This window comes from Ursus maritimus, unplaced genomic scaffold (genome assembly GCF_017311325.1).
Source record: "Ursus maritimus isolate PB19 unplaced genomic scaffold, ASM1731132v1 scaffold_12, whole genome shotgun sequence".
Classification (NCBI taxonomy): Eukaryota; Metazoa; Chordata; class Mammalia; order Carnivora; family Ursidae; genus Ursus; species Ursus maritimus.
The window spans coordinates 51504559-51521129 of NW_024423564.1; the positions used below are offsets into that span (position 1 = coordinate 51504559).

At 40.7% G+C, this 16571-nt stretch overlaps 1 protein-coding gene across 1 annotated transcript in view; it reads right to left on the reverse strand.

Annotated features, from left to right (window-relative positions):
• CACHD1 (cache domain containing 1) overlaps nucleotides 1-16571 on the reverse strand; it is a 198828-nt gene that overhangs the window by 87716 nt on the left and 94541 nt on the right. The window contains exon 3 of the mRNA XM_040627205.1: nucleotides 8228-8376. Within this exon, the coding sequence (XP_040483139.1) occupies nucleotides 8228-8376 (149 nt within the window). The remainder of the gene's footprint in view (nucleotides 1-8227; nucleotides 8377-16571) is intronic.

Sequence of the window (16571 nt, forward strand, 5' to 3'; positions counted from 1 at the left end):
TTCCATATTCCTATATGTTCAAATCCCTTTCTTACTTCAGTACTCAGCTGAAATGCTTCTTCCATAAACCATTCCACAAATGTTTATTTTTTTTAAATGATTTAATGAATGAATAATTTAATCTCTGTAGGCCTTGCTACATAATACCATTCCCCCCCACCCCAGGTAGCTCTCAAAAAGATGAAGATAAATACTCCCATAAAATCTAGAATTTACAAATTTGGGCAGTAGAAAAATTTGCCTATAATGGCAAATGGCTCCAGTTAAAAACGAACCTTCTAAGAAGGCTGGGGGAAATTAACCTTGAGAGCTGGGTCTCTGGAGTATAGTTCAAACTGCTCCTTTTACAGCTGAGGAAACTGTGGACTTAAAAGGTCAAGTGAACTTTCTAAGATCACATGGCAAATTGGCAGAGCAAAGGCCCATTTAGTACTATGCAAATTGGCAGAGCAAAGGCCCATTAGTACTATGCTGCAATGATATAACCTGCATCACAACTGAACTTAAATGGAAAGGAAAACTGTCTTCACTGCTTAAGGTATTTCTTTTCCACCAGGGATAAGACTGAGAGGATTTTAAAAATTAAAAATTAAAGAAGCTTGCCTCCTTTTAAAAATGAAAGAAGGCTCATCTCTGAGTTCAGCTTTAAAAAAAAAAAAAAGGCAAACACAAACTTTGACCTGAAGCTAGTAAGTCCCGAAAGAATCCTAGGGATCCTAGTTTTGGAATCTGAACATTATGGGTCAGCATGTTAGCCATCAAAATTAAAAACAACTCTCTAACTTATTTCTGGCTCCCATGGTGTCAGCAATACTTGAACTTAATATGTGAGCATAGAAATCTGCATATATAAATCATACCACAAGATATACAACCAATTTACATGAAAAAAGACATTTAAAAAAATATTTTTTAATCTATCCATTTTTTAGAGAGAGAGAAGGAGAGAGAACACAAGCAGGGGGAGGAGAAGCAGGCTCCCCACTGAGCAGGGAGCCTAACGTGGTGCTCGCTGCCAGGACCCTGAGATCATGACCTGAGCCAAAGGCAGATGCTTAACTGACTGAGCCACCCAGGCACTTCTACGTGGAAAGACTTATGCAGCTGCCTGCACTCCTATCCAGGCAGCTATTAACATGAACATTAACTTCTTAAGAGAAACAGTCTAGTAGAACACAGCATAAAGTTTGAAGAGTGATCATCTGGCATCCTCCAATCTAAATGTGAGTGCTAATAAAAATTTAACTTCAATGGTAAGTTTTGCCACCCAATTTTCTATTCTTTCTCTAAGAGTGTGTGATGGTAAATTTAATGTGTTAATTTGGCTGGGCCAGGGTACCCAGATATTTGGTCAATCATTATTCTGGATATTTCTTTGAAGGGACTTTTTGGGATGACAGTGGACTTGTGGGTCCAATTACTTGAAGGCCCTAATAGAATAAAGACAGACCTCCCCAAGCAAGAAAGAATTCTGTTAGCAGATTGGAACTGCAACACTTCCTGGGCCTCCAGACTTCTGGGCTATCCTACAGATTTTTTATTTGCTTCTGCATAATCATGTGAGCCAATTCCTTAAAATAAATCTATCTTCCTCTCCCTCTTTTTCACATATGTCCCCTCTATTGGTTCTGTTACTCTAGAGAACCCTAAGACAGGGTTATAACAGTGGCTGTTCATGAAAAACACCATCAGGAGCCTGTGTTCTTGCATCAGGACCTATATGCTGGTTGCTTTGTCCATAACACAATACCGCCAAATAAGTTCGGTGGCAAGGCTTAACTCTTGAAATCATATTGTTCTAGTGGGTGGCAGCCAGGGATGCATTAAGTTTGGGTTCTCAGAAAATGAGATGAGTGTTCCCTGCCTTCCCTGGTGACTACATCAATCTCAGTGGATGCTCCGTCTCAAAGAACTCCTTGAAAAATAGCAGGAATCTAATCTGACAATGTTTCCCAGAGTTTCTTCTCTTTTTGGAATCAGTGAAGCTTTTAAAGTCTTCCCTGATGGATAGGAGAGAATTCTCTATAGAGCTCAAGTCTAGCTGCAGATGGCAGGCTTCTGAGGGGCTTGAAAACAATTGCTTACTGACTCTAACCACCAGAGTATCACTTTGCTCATCTCAAACCTGGCCTAGATGCCTTAAATTCCCACCACAATTAACCAATTCACAAGCATTAACTGAGTGAAGAAAACAGCACTGAACCCCACACAAAGACACACACAAAAATAAAAATCTAAGTTCATTTCCTCAGTATTTCCTTCTTAGTTTACCTTCACATTGTTCCCTTCTTCTAAAAACAACAAGAAAAAAACCAAAAAAGCCCCATAGGAATAAAAAAAACCCCGTAATAAAAAAAAAAAAAAAATAAGAACGCCACCAGGCAGAACACCTACAGAAGAAATTGGGGAAGGGAGGAAAGAAATGGATTAAGAGACATGGAAGATAAAATTACTGATTGGTTTATATAAAAGCCAAGGGTTAGTGGGTCCTGCTGAGTAAACAGTAGGTTCAGAGGTGCTCAACAGAACCCCATCTCTGTGGCAAGCCAGGTTTCAGGGACAGATATTCTAAATGTTATGCATAAAGGAGCTATATTCTTTAAACTTGACATTTTCTTAAGTAAAATTTATTAGTATTATACAGTCCTTTTAGACCAGGAGTTGCAAACTCACAGGTTAGTGTGGGCCAAGCAGGTGTTAAAGTCAGGGGAATGGGTTGGATGTAATCCACAGGGACTAGCAGGAACTGTGTGAAAGGGAGAATATGGGCCCTGTGCTCAAAGGGGAGTCATGCAAGCTGACTGCTGCCTAGTGGGAATGTGGGCACATTATTGCCAGATCTTCTGATTTCAGAGAAGACAGAAATTTGGATTTTTAAAATGCGTAATCTCCCCAAATTTAGATGTTGGCAACATATTTTAAAACTTATAAATTTAAAAACCTTTAAAATATCCTGTGGGGCCAAGATAAACACATCTGTTGACCGGATACAGTCCCCGACCGTAATTCTGTGTTTGTGTGTCTGTGTCCTCGTCGTCACGGGTGAGCCCACTCTTTTGTGCGCTCTTGTCAGCGACCCAACATAACACGAGGGCAGCTGTTCATTAAATATGCAAATGAACTCGTTGTCAAAATTGTTATTTTAAGTGATACCACTGAAAATGAGTTGTCTTAGATTAAGCCATAATCTAATTTTTTTCCATTTTAGAGGAGTTTGATTCTTCTGATCATTCCTTCAGCAAACACTGACAAAGAACCTAATCTCCATGCAGGGTCTTGCACAAAATAATTAACTTGTAGGACTCCTGAGTAGGAAAGAGTTGAGTGGTCTGAGAAGGAAAGTATCTAAATCATCTGAAAAATCAATTTTCTGCTGCTTTGCAGGTTCTCTCTGTTGTCATCATAGCATAAACCTTCAGAATCCCTAATAGGACATTTTAAAGCCCTTCTCTCTTCAGAACTGGGCATTTTATTAAAATAAGCATGATCAAGACTTTGTGAGAAAAGTAAATGGATTATAAATCAGTAACAATGAAATTCTAGGCTTGAAACAAAAACTGGATATTAGCCATTAGTTAAAATTAGTTGTCAAGATATTGCCCTAGTACTAACTCATCTATGATGTCTTTGGAGAAGCAGCCAGGTCAATGGGCCACAGGCAGGCAGCTAAAATGTTAGTACCAAACAGCCTGAGCACCACTGGGCCAGGGCTAGGTGTCAAAACATGTTTACAGAGCCCAGATGTTTAAGAATGGACAAAATCCAGATCTAAGACTGGGGTCCCTTATCTCAAGTTAATTGCTTATATTTCTTATAACAGCAGTATTAAGACATTTGCATGTGGCCAGATACAAGCCACAGGTGCCAGAGCCTGCTTTACAGAACTGTAAAATCTCACAATTTGGAAGGACTTTAGCAATGCCCTTGAGTCCATTTTTAATGACCTTTAGTTATTACCCTATCACCTTCATGATTTTGGTCACATTCATGTAATATTGTCATTTAAGTGAATTCACTTTTTAAGCATATTTATCACCATAAGAGAAAAAAGTGTATCTCTTGACCTAGAGGATAATATCCATACTTACCAAATAAAGAAGTTACAGCCTAAAAACATCTCCCTACAGTGACCCTGTGAGGTATGTATGATCCTTATTCTCAGCTCACTGATGAGGAGACTGAGGCTCAGAATTAAGTGACTCCCCAGGGTCAACTTATGAGTGAAAGAGGCTGGATTCAAAACCAAATCTGCTACCGTTTAGGGAAAAAAAAAAAAAAAAAAAGTTCATAGTTGTGTCCTCAAAGTGCTTCCCAAGACTGGGAGTTCTTCCTTTCTGCACTTAACTCCAACGTGAACTCCCTGAGATTGAAAATGTAGACCTTTTTGGAGGGGACGGAATATATACTGAGAACGTGTTCAATAAGATACCAAAACAGAAGGTGTTGAGAAAAGCGTTGTATGAGGGACTGGAATAAAGGCAGCAGAGGGTTCCCATCCCGGCTCACCCCAAAAACTTATTATTAACTCTTCCCATTTTTGATTCTTCATTAAGGTGGAGAGAGGGGCGCTTGGGTGGCTCAGTTGTTTAAGCATCTGGCTTCAGCTCAGGTCATGATGCCAAGGTCCTGGGATTGAGCCCTGCATCAGGCTCCTTGCTTAATGGGGAGTCTGCTTCTCCCTCTCCAGCTCCCCCTGCTTGTGCTCTTCCTCCAATAAATAAATAAATAAAAATTTTTTCTTTAAAAAGTGAGAGAGAGTCTCATAATTTTAGAAAGTGTTTGTGTCCAGCCAATTGCTAGAAAAGCATCAGCTCGGAGTCACTGCAAAAACTCCTAAACACGAACCCCTGGGTAAGTGAGCTCATTCAGAACCAGGAAGACTCTCAGAGAAGGGTAGTCATCTCCGCGACTCCCTGCTGTGAACAGTTTTTATTAGTTATCTCTTTAATATGCCACCAGAGGGAACCTGTTTTTTACTCATCTATAAATCTTCTGATTACCCAGCTTCATTTCCAAACTGCCCTGGTTTTAGAAGCTTCACCCCAAATGGAGCTGGTTCTGTCAATGACTCCCAGTGAGAAGATAGATTGCATGCCTCTCTCCAGAGTCCCCATGCAACATTCACTACCAATCTCTGAAGGAGGGAAGGGCCTCCTACTGACCTGCTTACTCAACATGTATCCTCCTGGGACAACAGAAGTCCCTTGGATGGTAAACTGAACTGAGAAATTCCTGAAGGGCAGACACTACACTTTATGTTTTATTGTATTCAGCAAAAGGTAGACCACTGAATTTTGCCAGATATCTACATGGCCTGCATCTCAGACCTCAACTCTTACCTCAGCATATTTAAATGGAAATCACAGTCTTTACCCCAAAACATTTTTTTGAAGATTTTATTTAGTTACTTTGACAGAGAGAGAGAGACAGCCAGCGAGAGATGGAACACAAGCAGGGGGAGAGGAAGAAGCAGGCTTCCAGCAGAGCAGGGAGCCCAACGTGGGGCTCAATTCCAGAACCCTGGGATCACGCCCTGAACCAAAGGAAGATGCTTAACGACTGAGCCACCCAGGAGCCCCTACCCCAAAACATTTTGATGGAAGTCCTCCCAAACTTTTAATGTGCGCATGTATGCGTGGCCATTTTCACAAGTCAGCAAATATTCTTTTACCATCTCATGACTACATCTTACCATCTCATGTTTGCGGATGTGATACAATCCCCTTGACTAATCAATCCCCTATTACTAGAAGTTGAAGGTATTGACAATATTTTCTATTCTAAAGGGCACCGCCATGACTTTCTTTACAGACTTCTCTTTCTAAACATGTCTTATTATTTTCTTGTGATATTCCCCCAAATGAGATCAAATAACATGCATACTTCTCAAGTTCACAAAATCTTTTGTGATGTCATCCACCTGATACATTTCTCTGCTTTGAGGAACCACAGTACCTTTCTGTGTCATATTTTGTGCCATTAATTATGTTCAGTATTTGCCCTCCACCCCCAAAGTTTTAATTTGTTGAGAGTAGACATCCCCTTACTCAATTCAGATTCTGACAAGTAGTAATTAAATACCATCGCCAGGTGCTGGGGTAAAAACGGATGAGGTGCAATCCCTGCCCAGAACAGCAGGGGAGGCAGAGTCACCACCAACAACCCATGATACATTAAGTTCTACACTGTAACAGAGGTGTTTGAAACTTACTATGGGAACAGAGATGAGGGGGCAAGTGAATCCCTCCAGGGGCAAAGGGAAATAAGGAGAGAGAGAGAGAAAAAAAAGAGGTATTAGGAAGCTATGGAGAGAGGCAAATGGTTGAGTTACTTCTTGAAACATTAACAGAAATTCACAAGGTGGACCAGTAATGGGATGAAGACATACAGGATAGATTTCCAAGTAGAGACCAGTCAATTTGAGCTTGTTTCGACTAGAGCAACAGTTCCACTTAGAAATTTATGAAAACCTTTTGAGGCAGGGTTTTTCACCATCTGCACTACTGACATTGTGAACCAGAGAATTCTTTGTTTGGGGGGGTCTGCCCTGTGCATTCCAGGACGCGGAATAGCATCCCTGCCCTCTCCTCACTAGATGCCAGTAACAACTGTTACCCACCTTCCAACTGTGACAACTGAAAATATTTCCAGACATTGCCAAACATCCAAAGGGAAAGGGGGACAAGGCGAAGGGTGGAAATCACTCCCCAGTCGAGAACCACTGTTGTAAGCATAATTCTAGCTTTAAGGATTTCTCTCTTACTGTGTATTAGTTCTTCTCCTTGTCTTGAAAATGACTTTTTCTTTGGTTCAAAACCCAACTGGGCCCTCATTCTCTTTTTAGATAAGAGATAAGTTGTCAAAAATATTCAATTACTGATGACCCAACTACAAAAAAGGGACATCTTCTTTGATTACGCCTGAGAAAAAATGAGAGGTTCACTATGATATGGAAGTGTGTGTGTGTGTGTGTGTGTGTGTATTAAGGTTAACATTTGTTCAGAAAATTATGAAGTATTTTTCACATTTGGTTTCACTGAATGCTCACAACACTCTGTGAAGTATTCATCATCGATTCCATTCTAGAGATGAAGACAGAGTGGCTAAGACATCAAATATCCAAGACCATCTGAGTGTTAGGGAGGATTCTATCGAGACAGGCTCAGTCTACATTGTATACATTTTCCCACTTAGTTTAGTAAACAACTAGTAGGAGCTTCTTTAGGCTGCAGGCAGAGTAAGCCAGAGAAAAAGGCTCATCTTCATATCACATAGAGAATAAAATGACTTAAGGATGCCCTGCTATTTACATAGCTCACCAAAAAGACTAGAGTAAGTAAAAAGAAATTGCTTCTGGAGGCAAAACATTTAACCACCAAAAACTATGTTTTATCTATCCGTTGCATGACTTTAAGAGCACTTAATGTGCAAAAAGGGGAGTAATACATACTAATTATAACATTTACACTCAATTTTTAAAGTACGTTCACAGCTTTTAGTCACTCTCAATAGCCCTAGAAAATTGGTCTAATAAAGATTATTATCCACCGATAGAAAATTGCACATAATTAATTAATTAAGGTCACACAGATAGTTAGAGACTAAGTAAAAATTAAGTTCTTTGTACCTCTAGGTAGGTATTCTTTCCACTACAAACAATTTCCGGCATCAAGTGACCCTACACCCCTCCAGACAGGACTATCACTAGGCTAATAAATAAAAATATCCTTAACTGTACACATACGAATTCTGTTGCAATATTATCTGAAGCCATACTTCCCATTAGTGTAGATGCTATCTTTAAAACTACCAAAGTGTGAAGAGGGAATTTTTGCTACTCTTTCCAAAGACAAAAAGCACTTCCTTAAATTAGGCAAATCGCCAGAATCAGTGAGACTGTTTTATTCATGACCCACTTGTTGACACAAGACAAAATGTTTGCAATTTTCTTAGCTTAATTCAACCTTGTACTCAGCTAATATTTGATACTTCTGAACCTGAATTCCAGCATGACGACAAAGTGAGCAGGGAGGGTCTAGGAATTTCCGGGACATACAACATTGAGTCCCACTTCTTTAAAACTTACTTCTCTATGTAAAGACAAAGGGCTTATTTAAGGTAGAAATACTATACACTTTGCAATAAACAAAGCACAGGCATTTGACTATGAATAGAAAGCAATTCAATTCCTGGTTTCAACAACACAAAAATATTTTAAAAGTCTTACTCCATCATGGAAGGTGGGATAGTGCAGCAGTCTTGAATTGCAGTGAGAGGGGAGGTTAGGTGAGCTGTATAGGACGCCTCCACGACTTGCTTGTTCCGGTTGACCACATCTAAGTACCGGTTGAACTTCTCTCGGATTTTTTTGGCTAGCTGCGAGACAAACAGTAAGCAAAATAAATCAAAAGCCCACCACAATAACCCACCGAGTTACTTCTAAGAAGCTCATCAATTTATATCATAGGCTGCATGTATTACACATTATACTAAATACTGCACGTATTTAATGACTACTACTTGTTGTAAAACCAACAATATACACCCAAGTCTCATTCTACTGTGTAAATTTAAAGGAAAACTGCAAAATATCCAGAAGCCCCAGAAGGGATAGTCAGAAGACAATAAAACAGTACCTGCTGTCTTATAATAGCTAATGGCACATTAAGACTTCTCGTGTATGAACTCACATAGAACAATACTGATCCGTAAAACGCTAGATAAAGGAAAACAAAGTCTATTGATATTATTGTCAGCCTGACGGCATTAGAACTTACACAGCAAAAACGATGATTGTAAGAAAACAACCCACTCTTCATGGTTCTGGATTCACACAGATTTTCAAGAGAAAAATATGTGAAGAAGGGAAAGGACAGACAGTATCTTCTGCTACACAATTCCAGGAAGACTGTGCATGGTGCACAGTGAATGGCAAATCCCTGGAGTTGTACAACGTAGACATCCACATAAAACAAAATATACAGTTAAAAATACACTCATGTTTGGTCTGTTACACCTTTAAGATGGACAAATGTCTTTCTTAACTGCTGCGAACAGAACACTTCATCATAATTTACTTTCATGTGGGAATAACAAAAGCAAATTGATAAGCATACTGCTTTTTCCTCCATTATTGCTATCAAGTATCACAGCTTAATTACAGATCTCCAAGGAAAACAGTGTTGTTTTTCTTCCCCTTAAACAAAATGTTACCCAAATGAAATGACTGATAGAATTATAGCTAATTGGTTTTGCAGAGCTATTCATTATCAGCACACTAGAGGAGAACTAATCATCTCCTCTGGGTCATGCAACTCACACGATCCAACAGCTTACAGGCTGAGAACATGGAGCCAAAGCAGGATATCTTCATTTGTTATTTTCAAGACAATTCCAAAATCTGATTTTGTTCCATTGATATTTGGGAGCTTTCAGAGTTTCACTTAAATAATGGAGGCTTCTCAGCCTTCCTCAACAATGCACAAACTATAAAGTGGAGAAAAATTTCCAGACATAACAAGAGTATCAGAGTAACATTTCACGTGATAAAGTGTTGTCCAAATTTATGTTAGCATTTTCAGAGGAAGAATTGTGTGTCCTTCAAATTAACAAATCCACCTGCCATTCTAATCTCTGAGCTAGAATTATTTTTAAAAATTTTATGTTTTTCTTACTGAGGTCTTCACAATAAAATGTATAGACATAGATTAATCTCCCATCTTAATTTAAACCACTGCTGATTTTGCCACGCTACCCACCCCCCGACATTTGGCAAAGTTTGGAGACAATTCTGGTGGTTAGAATGTGGTAAAAGTGCTACTGACATCTGGTAAGTGGAGGCCAGGGTGCTAAATAAACCGTGCTCAGTAAAGAGGCTATGTTTTTTACACACAAGTTCGCACTAATGTAATAATCCTTTTTTTCCCTAGACTCTTACAATGGATTAGTGTTGAGGATGAGAGAGAGAGTCCAGCTTAAAAACCTATATTCTCATAGTGTCCTGCATTCCCTCCCCATAACACACATTACACTTCAATGCTGTTATCTGTTTAATGTCTGGATACCCCGCTAGACCGGACGCCCTGTTAAGGGCAGGTACTACGCATGTTGTTTTTGTTCATCTCTAAATCTTCACCACCCGCCTGGCATTGCGAGCAGATAATAAATATTTAGTGAATTAATAAAGATGAAAAAAAATAAAACCCTAACCCCAGAGTCCTCAACCTTATCTTTTGGTCTAAGGATCAACAACCTCTTTAAAAACTTGGAATGCTTATTAAAAACAACAACAACAACAAGTATCTGGAAACTCCATCAAGAAGAGTAGGTTCTATCTTTTTTAGATTCCGAAATAGTAAATATCATTCATTTTCCACCTGTAATATCAAGAGTATAGCCCTTCCTTGCCCTTGGGGACAAATGTTCTGTAATAGTATAAAGATAAGGTGTGCCTGAGGGGCGCCTGTGTGGCTCCGTCAGTTAAGCATCCGCCTTCAGCTCAGGTCATGATCTCAGGGTACTGGGATGGAGCTCTGTGTCAGGCTTCCCTGGCCCTGTCCATTCCCCTCTGCTCGTGTTCTCTCTCTCTCTTGCTCTCTCTCTCAAGTAAATAAAATCTTAAAAAAAAAAAAAAAAAAAAAAAAAAAGATAAGGTGTGCTTGAAAGAACTGCAATTCTAAATAATATCTTCACAAACTCACTTCCAAAATTAAAATGGAATTCTGGTCGTTTGTCTTTCTCTCACGTATGTATAAACATACACACAAAAACATCTGATAAATACCCAGTATTACTTTTACATATCTGGAGAATTCTAACTTAAAACAAAGTCAGATCTAGTTAATCACAATATTCTAATTTGGCTCGCTGTCCATTTTTGTATGAGCTAAGAATGATTCTTAAATTTTTTTTAAAAAGATTTTATTTATTTGGGAAAGAGAGAGAGAGCACGAGCATGAGCAGGGGGTTGGGGGTGTGCAGCGGGAGAAGCTGTGATGTGGGACTCGATCCCAGGACCTCAGGATCATGACCAGAGCAGAAGGCAGATGCTTAACTGAGCCACCCAAGCGCCCCTGATTCTTACATTTTTAAATGTCTTTTTAAAAAAGGGATTTTGTGATAGCAACAACTATAGGAAATTCACATTGCAGTGCTCATAAAGTTTTAATGAAACAGTCATTTGTTTACCTAATTGTTTATGGCTGCTTTCATGCCAGTGTGATAAAGTTATTGCAACAGAGGCGATATAGCTTGCTTCGCTATAAGTAGAAGTCGGAAGCCCTAAACGTGTCCCAAAATAGAGCCATAATCCCCGTAGTTTTATAAAAATTTGCTGTAATTTTTTTAAACCCTCCCCCGTCCCTGACAAGTGGGGTCTATGTTCCCTCTCCACCGACTCCTCGAATCTGGGTAGGGTTATGATGGCTTCTACCAGTTAAGTACGGAGAAACTGACACTACATAACTTCTGAGGCTAGGTCAGAAAGGGCCATGCCACTTCCGCAGGTCTCTCGGAATGCTCTCAGCTACCACGCTGAACGACGTCCAAGACACATGGAAAAGCCACAGTTAAGTGCTTGGTTGGCAACTCCAGCTGCTCAAGCTTTCAAGTCATCTCAGCCCAGGTTCTGAATAGGAGTCAAGAAGCCTACGGATGAGTCTCCCCGATGAAGCCCCAGACATCACAGAACAGAGATAAGCCATCCTTGCTGTGCCTGACCTGAGCTCATGACCCACAGAATCCACAAGCATGAAGAAACTGCTGTTTATGCCACTGAGTTTGGGGTGTTTTCTAATGCACCAACAAATAACTGGAACACCCAAGATAGGTTAAATTCCGTCCCTAGATAAACGTATTGAAGCTAAGCTATCCAAAGCTGCTCAGATCCAGGTACTACCATCTGCATCCTCAGAATTATCAAGACTAGAACTTGTGGAACAGAAACCTGTGGCAAAGAAATTGCAGGGTTCTTCACAAAATTATATAGCTACTGTATAATGGTACTTACTACATACTACACACATGTTTAAAAATATGATAAACCACACAATCTGAGGAAAGAAACTCCCACTAATCAGCCAAGGCAGAGAGTCAGGGCACAAAGCCCCCACTCCTGGGCTGGCCATGAAATTAAGGAGCTCCCAGGAGAGGCGTGGGGCGGAGGGTGGGGGAGGAGAGGGGGAAAGGCACTGTCAGAAGTAGTGGGGGCAGGAGCAAGTTGGCAATGCCTGCCTAGTTAGGATGCGCCTCGAGCTGCATTTTTCATCAATGGAGGCAGTGACCTACACACAGAACCCAAACACACATGACAATTAAGAGAAGGTCTCAAATGCCAGCTCCTTCCACTTTGGATTCATGCCTCTCAGTCAGAAACTCCTGTCTTTCATGTAGTGATACCCCATCTTGCCTTATTAAAAAAAAAAAAATAATAGCCAGGACACCTGGGTGGCTCAGTCAGTGAAGTGTCTGCCTTCAGCTCAGGTCATGATCCCTGGGTCCTGGGATAGAGCCCCCGCATTGGGCTCCCTGCTCAGTGGGGAGCCTGGTTCTCCCTCTGCCTGCTGCTCCCCTTGCTTGTGCTTGCTTTCTAATAAATTAAAAAAGTCTTAAAAAAAAATAATAGCCAACATTTGTTGAGTGCTAACTACGTACCGGGCACTGTTCTAAGCACTTCACAAGCATGTATCAATTTAAGCTTTCAAAGAACCCTGTAAGGTACACATCTCCATTTCTCCCCCGCCCCCAGAAGCAGACACTAAAGGTTCAATAACTTGCTCAAAGTTATAAAGCCAGTAAGTAGTAGAGCTGGCACCCAAACCCGGTAGTAGTCTAACTTCAGAGCCTAAGCGTCAACCTCTATGTGACACTGTTTCTAACACACACAAACCAATAATTCCCTCCTTTTCAAACCCGTTTTAACAAATGCTGTGAAATTCTTGGCAGAGTACCGTAAGCCACGCACCATCTCATTACCTTAGAATAAAGATTAGCTTCTATAAATACTTACATTTAGAATTGTACATAATTCCTATGAAAATCAAGAATTTGAGGAGGTTTAGAATTGAATTCTACCATTGATGAAAAAGGGATAGGGCCAAAGTTGAAACAACGTATTCTCCAAAAACAATACCTATTATTACTGGACTACTGTGGTATAAGTTATATCAAACTCACTTAAATTGTTCCAATTACTCCAGGGTGTTTAACTTTGTTCATAACCTGGAAAGAGAACAGCATGGATATACTGCTCCTTTCCTTTAAGAAGTGACTTTCATAATTATTTTCCTTGGGATTTTCATCAATTAATTCATCTGCCATCATAGGGTAGAAAGATGCAACTGTTAATTCCCATTTTACAGGTGAAGAAACTGAGGCATGTGGAGCTTAAGGGTCCCTTGACTCCCATGTGAGGCTCCGGCCTCCCTTGACCCCACTGCCTGAGATGACCTCCCTGTGCCCTTCTGACAAGGACGGGGAGAGTGACTAACTAAGGAAACCTCAACTCCTGCTCCACTGCAGGGTATCTTCTCTCTCCCTCTAAAAGCAATCTCTTTCAGCATGCCAACCAAATCCAGGTTGCTTGGCGGGCATAACAGAATCCATCAGAGTAAAGATAGCCCAAAGAGAGATTAAATCCTGAATGTATGCGTTAACCTGAGGAGGACCCGCTACCAATACAGAACCTTCTGAGAGGCCAGACGGATTCTGGGTCTGCATCCTGCCATGATCCCTGCAGACAGGAGAAAACAAAGGACGCGCTTAACAAAAGCTACAGGTGGACCCACAATCCTCCTCAGTGTAATTAAAAACATTTTTCTTTCCACAGCTCAGCTTTCATCTTTTATCCTTCTTTATCCTCTCCCCTTCATCCCCTAAGGGGTTCCTGAATGCTGATGAGACGACGGGACTAAAACCATCTTGTCATCTTTTGGGTCAATTCTTTGGCTAGCCAACATCCAGCCATGGGTCAAATGATCAGTAGGTAGCATGCCGGTCCCCATGGGAACGGATTCTAATTTGTCATCATCTCCAGTGACAACGTTTCATCACAACATCAATGAATTTCTTTCTTGCTGAATTCCACCTCCCTTAATTTTCCCATAGACATTTCTGTCATTTGCATACTTCCCCAGAGCCCCCTTTTTTTTAAAGCTCTTTTTACCTTAGCTTTATCCTTCTAAAGACTGGGGGTGGGGTAGGCACACGGTTAGAAAAAGGTAAAAGAAAACAAAAATGCAAACGCACAGTACACGCTTTATTTATGTCTCTTTCCCAAAACTCCGGAAGGAGTTTTGAATGTTAGGGAAAGCTTTATTTAAAATGCTTAACAATGAAGCTGACAGGCACAGACAGGAAAGGTACCCTAGGGGACTGAAGATTCATAGCAAAATTCCTATTGAATGTAGAAGAGTTTAACATTTGACATTCAAAAACCTTTGTGCTGTGGTAAGTATTTAATAGCTGATCCCCTTTTCCTCCCATCCCAGCCTTATTACTCAGGAATTATTATTCCCCCCCCCCCCAGTTTCAGGATTCGGTTATTTAAATGTGACACAGAAATAATTTTAAGAATATGCAAGCAAACACATTTAACGTCACACTACGGCATTCCAAAGGTCAAGTAGAACACATTCTCACTGTTTCATGTTGCACACCGTAAACAGGATATATAAAATGCTGTACCCTCGCTATTAGTAACTGGTAATTCCTTTTAGTAATTATTAACAGTTGTAATAATCTAAACAGCTCACTCAATTATCAGCTAGGAATTTGGGCAAGTTGACTTCCCTTAGTCTCAGTTTCCTCATGAGTAAAATGGGAAGACACCCCCTTTTCAAGGGCTTATTGTAATGTTCAAATAGTGAACATATAAAGACCAAGATAAGTACAAGGAATTATTCTTATTGTTGTAGCCCAGTCTCCACACCAGGAAATATGCATGATGGTGACAGGGAGTAATGTGGGGTCTAGGTTTTCCACTGACCAAGCTCTATATAAAGGGAGAGGAGCTACCTGAACACTGACCATTTTATTCTTTTAACTCATCCTCATGCTTAATCCTCCATTGGAAACCTGGCCCAGTGTCGGCAGGGAGTTATTTCCCCCTGTTAGATTAAGAGCAAATGGCCCAAAGGGCTTAAGCTTTGGAGTCAAATAAATTTGAGTTAAATCCAGCTCTGTCATTTACCAAAGGGAACTAGGCAAATTATTTCTCTAAGCCTCAACTTAATTACCCCTACACTGGGAATAATAGCAGGTGTTTCATGATGTTGAGAACTAAAAGGGATAAGGTTTGTGAAGTATTCGGCAGACTAACACATACTGTAGGTAAGTGCCAAATAAATGGTGCTGATTGTTGTTTTACTGCTGCTGTTATTACTGCAGTGGTTACTGTTTGGGGGACTTTACGTATTGACACAGGCACTCTGAATGCAGAATCCTGAACATATTCTCGGCGATCAGAGGGGAGTCAGGCTGGAGGTGTTAACACTGGGCTAGGACCCTGGGAGGGCTGTCAGTGCCTTTGAAAGCACCATGTCCTGTAGGTTATATAGTTACAGTCTGAGATAACGCGGGATTTGTCTAGCATGTTCTCTTTCTAAATTTCAGAATCTAATGAGGACTTTACTCCTGTCTTTTGCCCCTTTCAAAGCATTTCACAGGACTCATCTTAACGTGTGCCTTCCAACAAGCCTGGGAGCTGGGCAGGGCAGGTACTTCTTGTCCCGTTGCAACAGTCAAGGAATCTAGGCTCAGCGGTGTGCCCACACTCACGCAGAGTGTAGGAAGTGGAGACCGTTTCTTCTAATCCCTAGCTCCATTTTCTCTGTGTGCTACAAACTCCCGAAATTGAAGGAAAAAAAATCAACTCTCCCAGATCCAACTACGTTCTACTCATTCTTTCTTTCAGTCCCAGCTCCATTTTTGCCTCTTTGAATCCTCCTCAGACTATTTTACAAAATGGCCTTGATCTTGTCATCTGGACCCCTCCTATCCTGCTTCATATCGTTCATTTTTCCTATTTAAGGATCCCATTTTCCCCAACAGATCAGTAGCATAAAAATTAGCATTTATGGATGGCTGGCCATGCGCGGGGCACTTTGAAAGTGCAACTGTACTTCGGGCCTTTTAACTCTCCCAACAGCTCTCAGTAATTGCCATATGCTATTTTTTTTTTAAAGATTTTATTTTTATTTTATTCGACAGAGATTGAGACAGCCAGCGAGAGAGGGAACACAAGCAGGGGGAGTGGGAGAGGAAGAAGCAGGCTCCTAGTGGAGGAGCCTGATGTGGGGCTCGATCCCATAACGCCGGGATCACGCCCTGAGCCGAAGGCAGACGCTTAACCGCTGTGCCACCCAGGCGCCCCGCCATATGCTATTTTTAATAGATGGTTCTGATATGCCCAAGGTCACACAGCTAATAAATAATTAGATCAAACCCATGTTCTTGAACTCTATACTATGTATTTTTATTTAACATAGCACCTAGCATCTAGAAAAGACTTAAAAGAGGTCAACACTGTATTCATTTGCCCTCACACACCATGATTTGCAATATTGGAGGAAAAA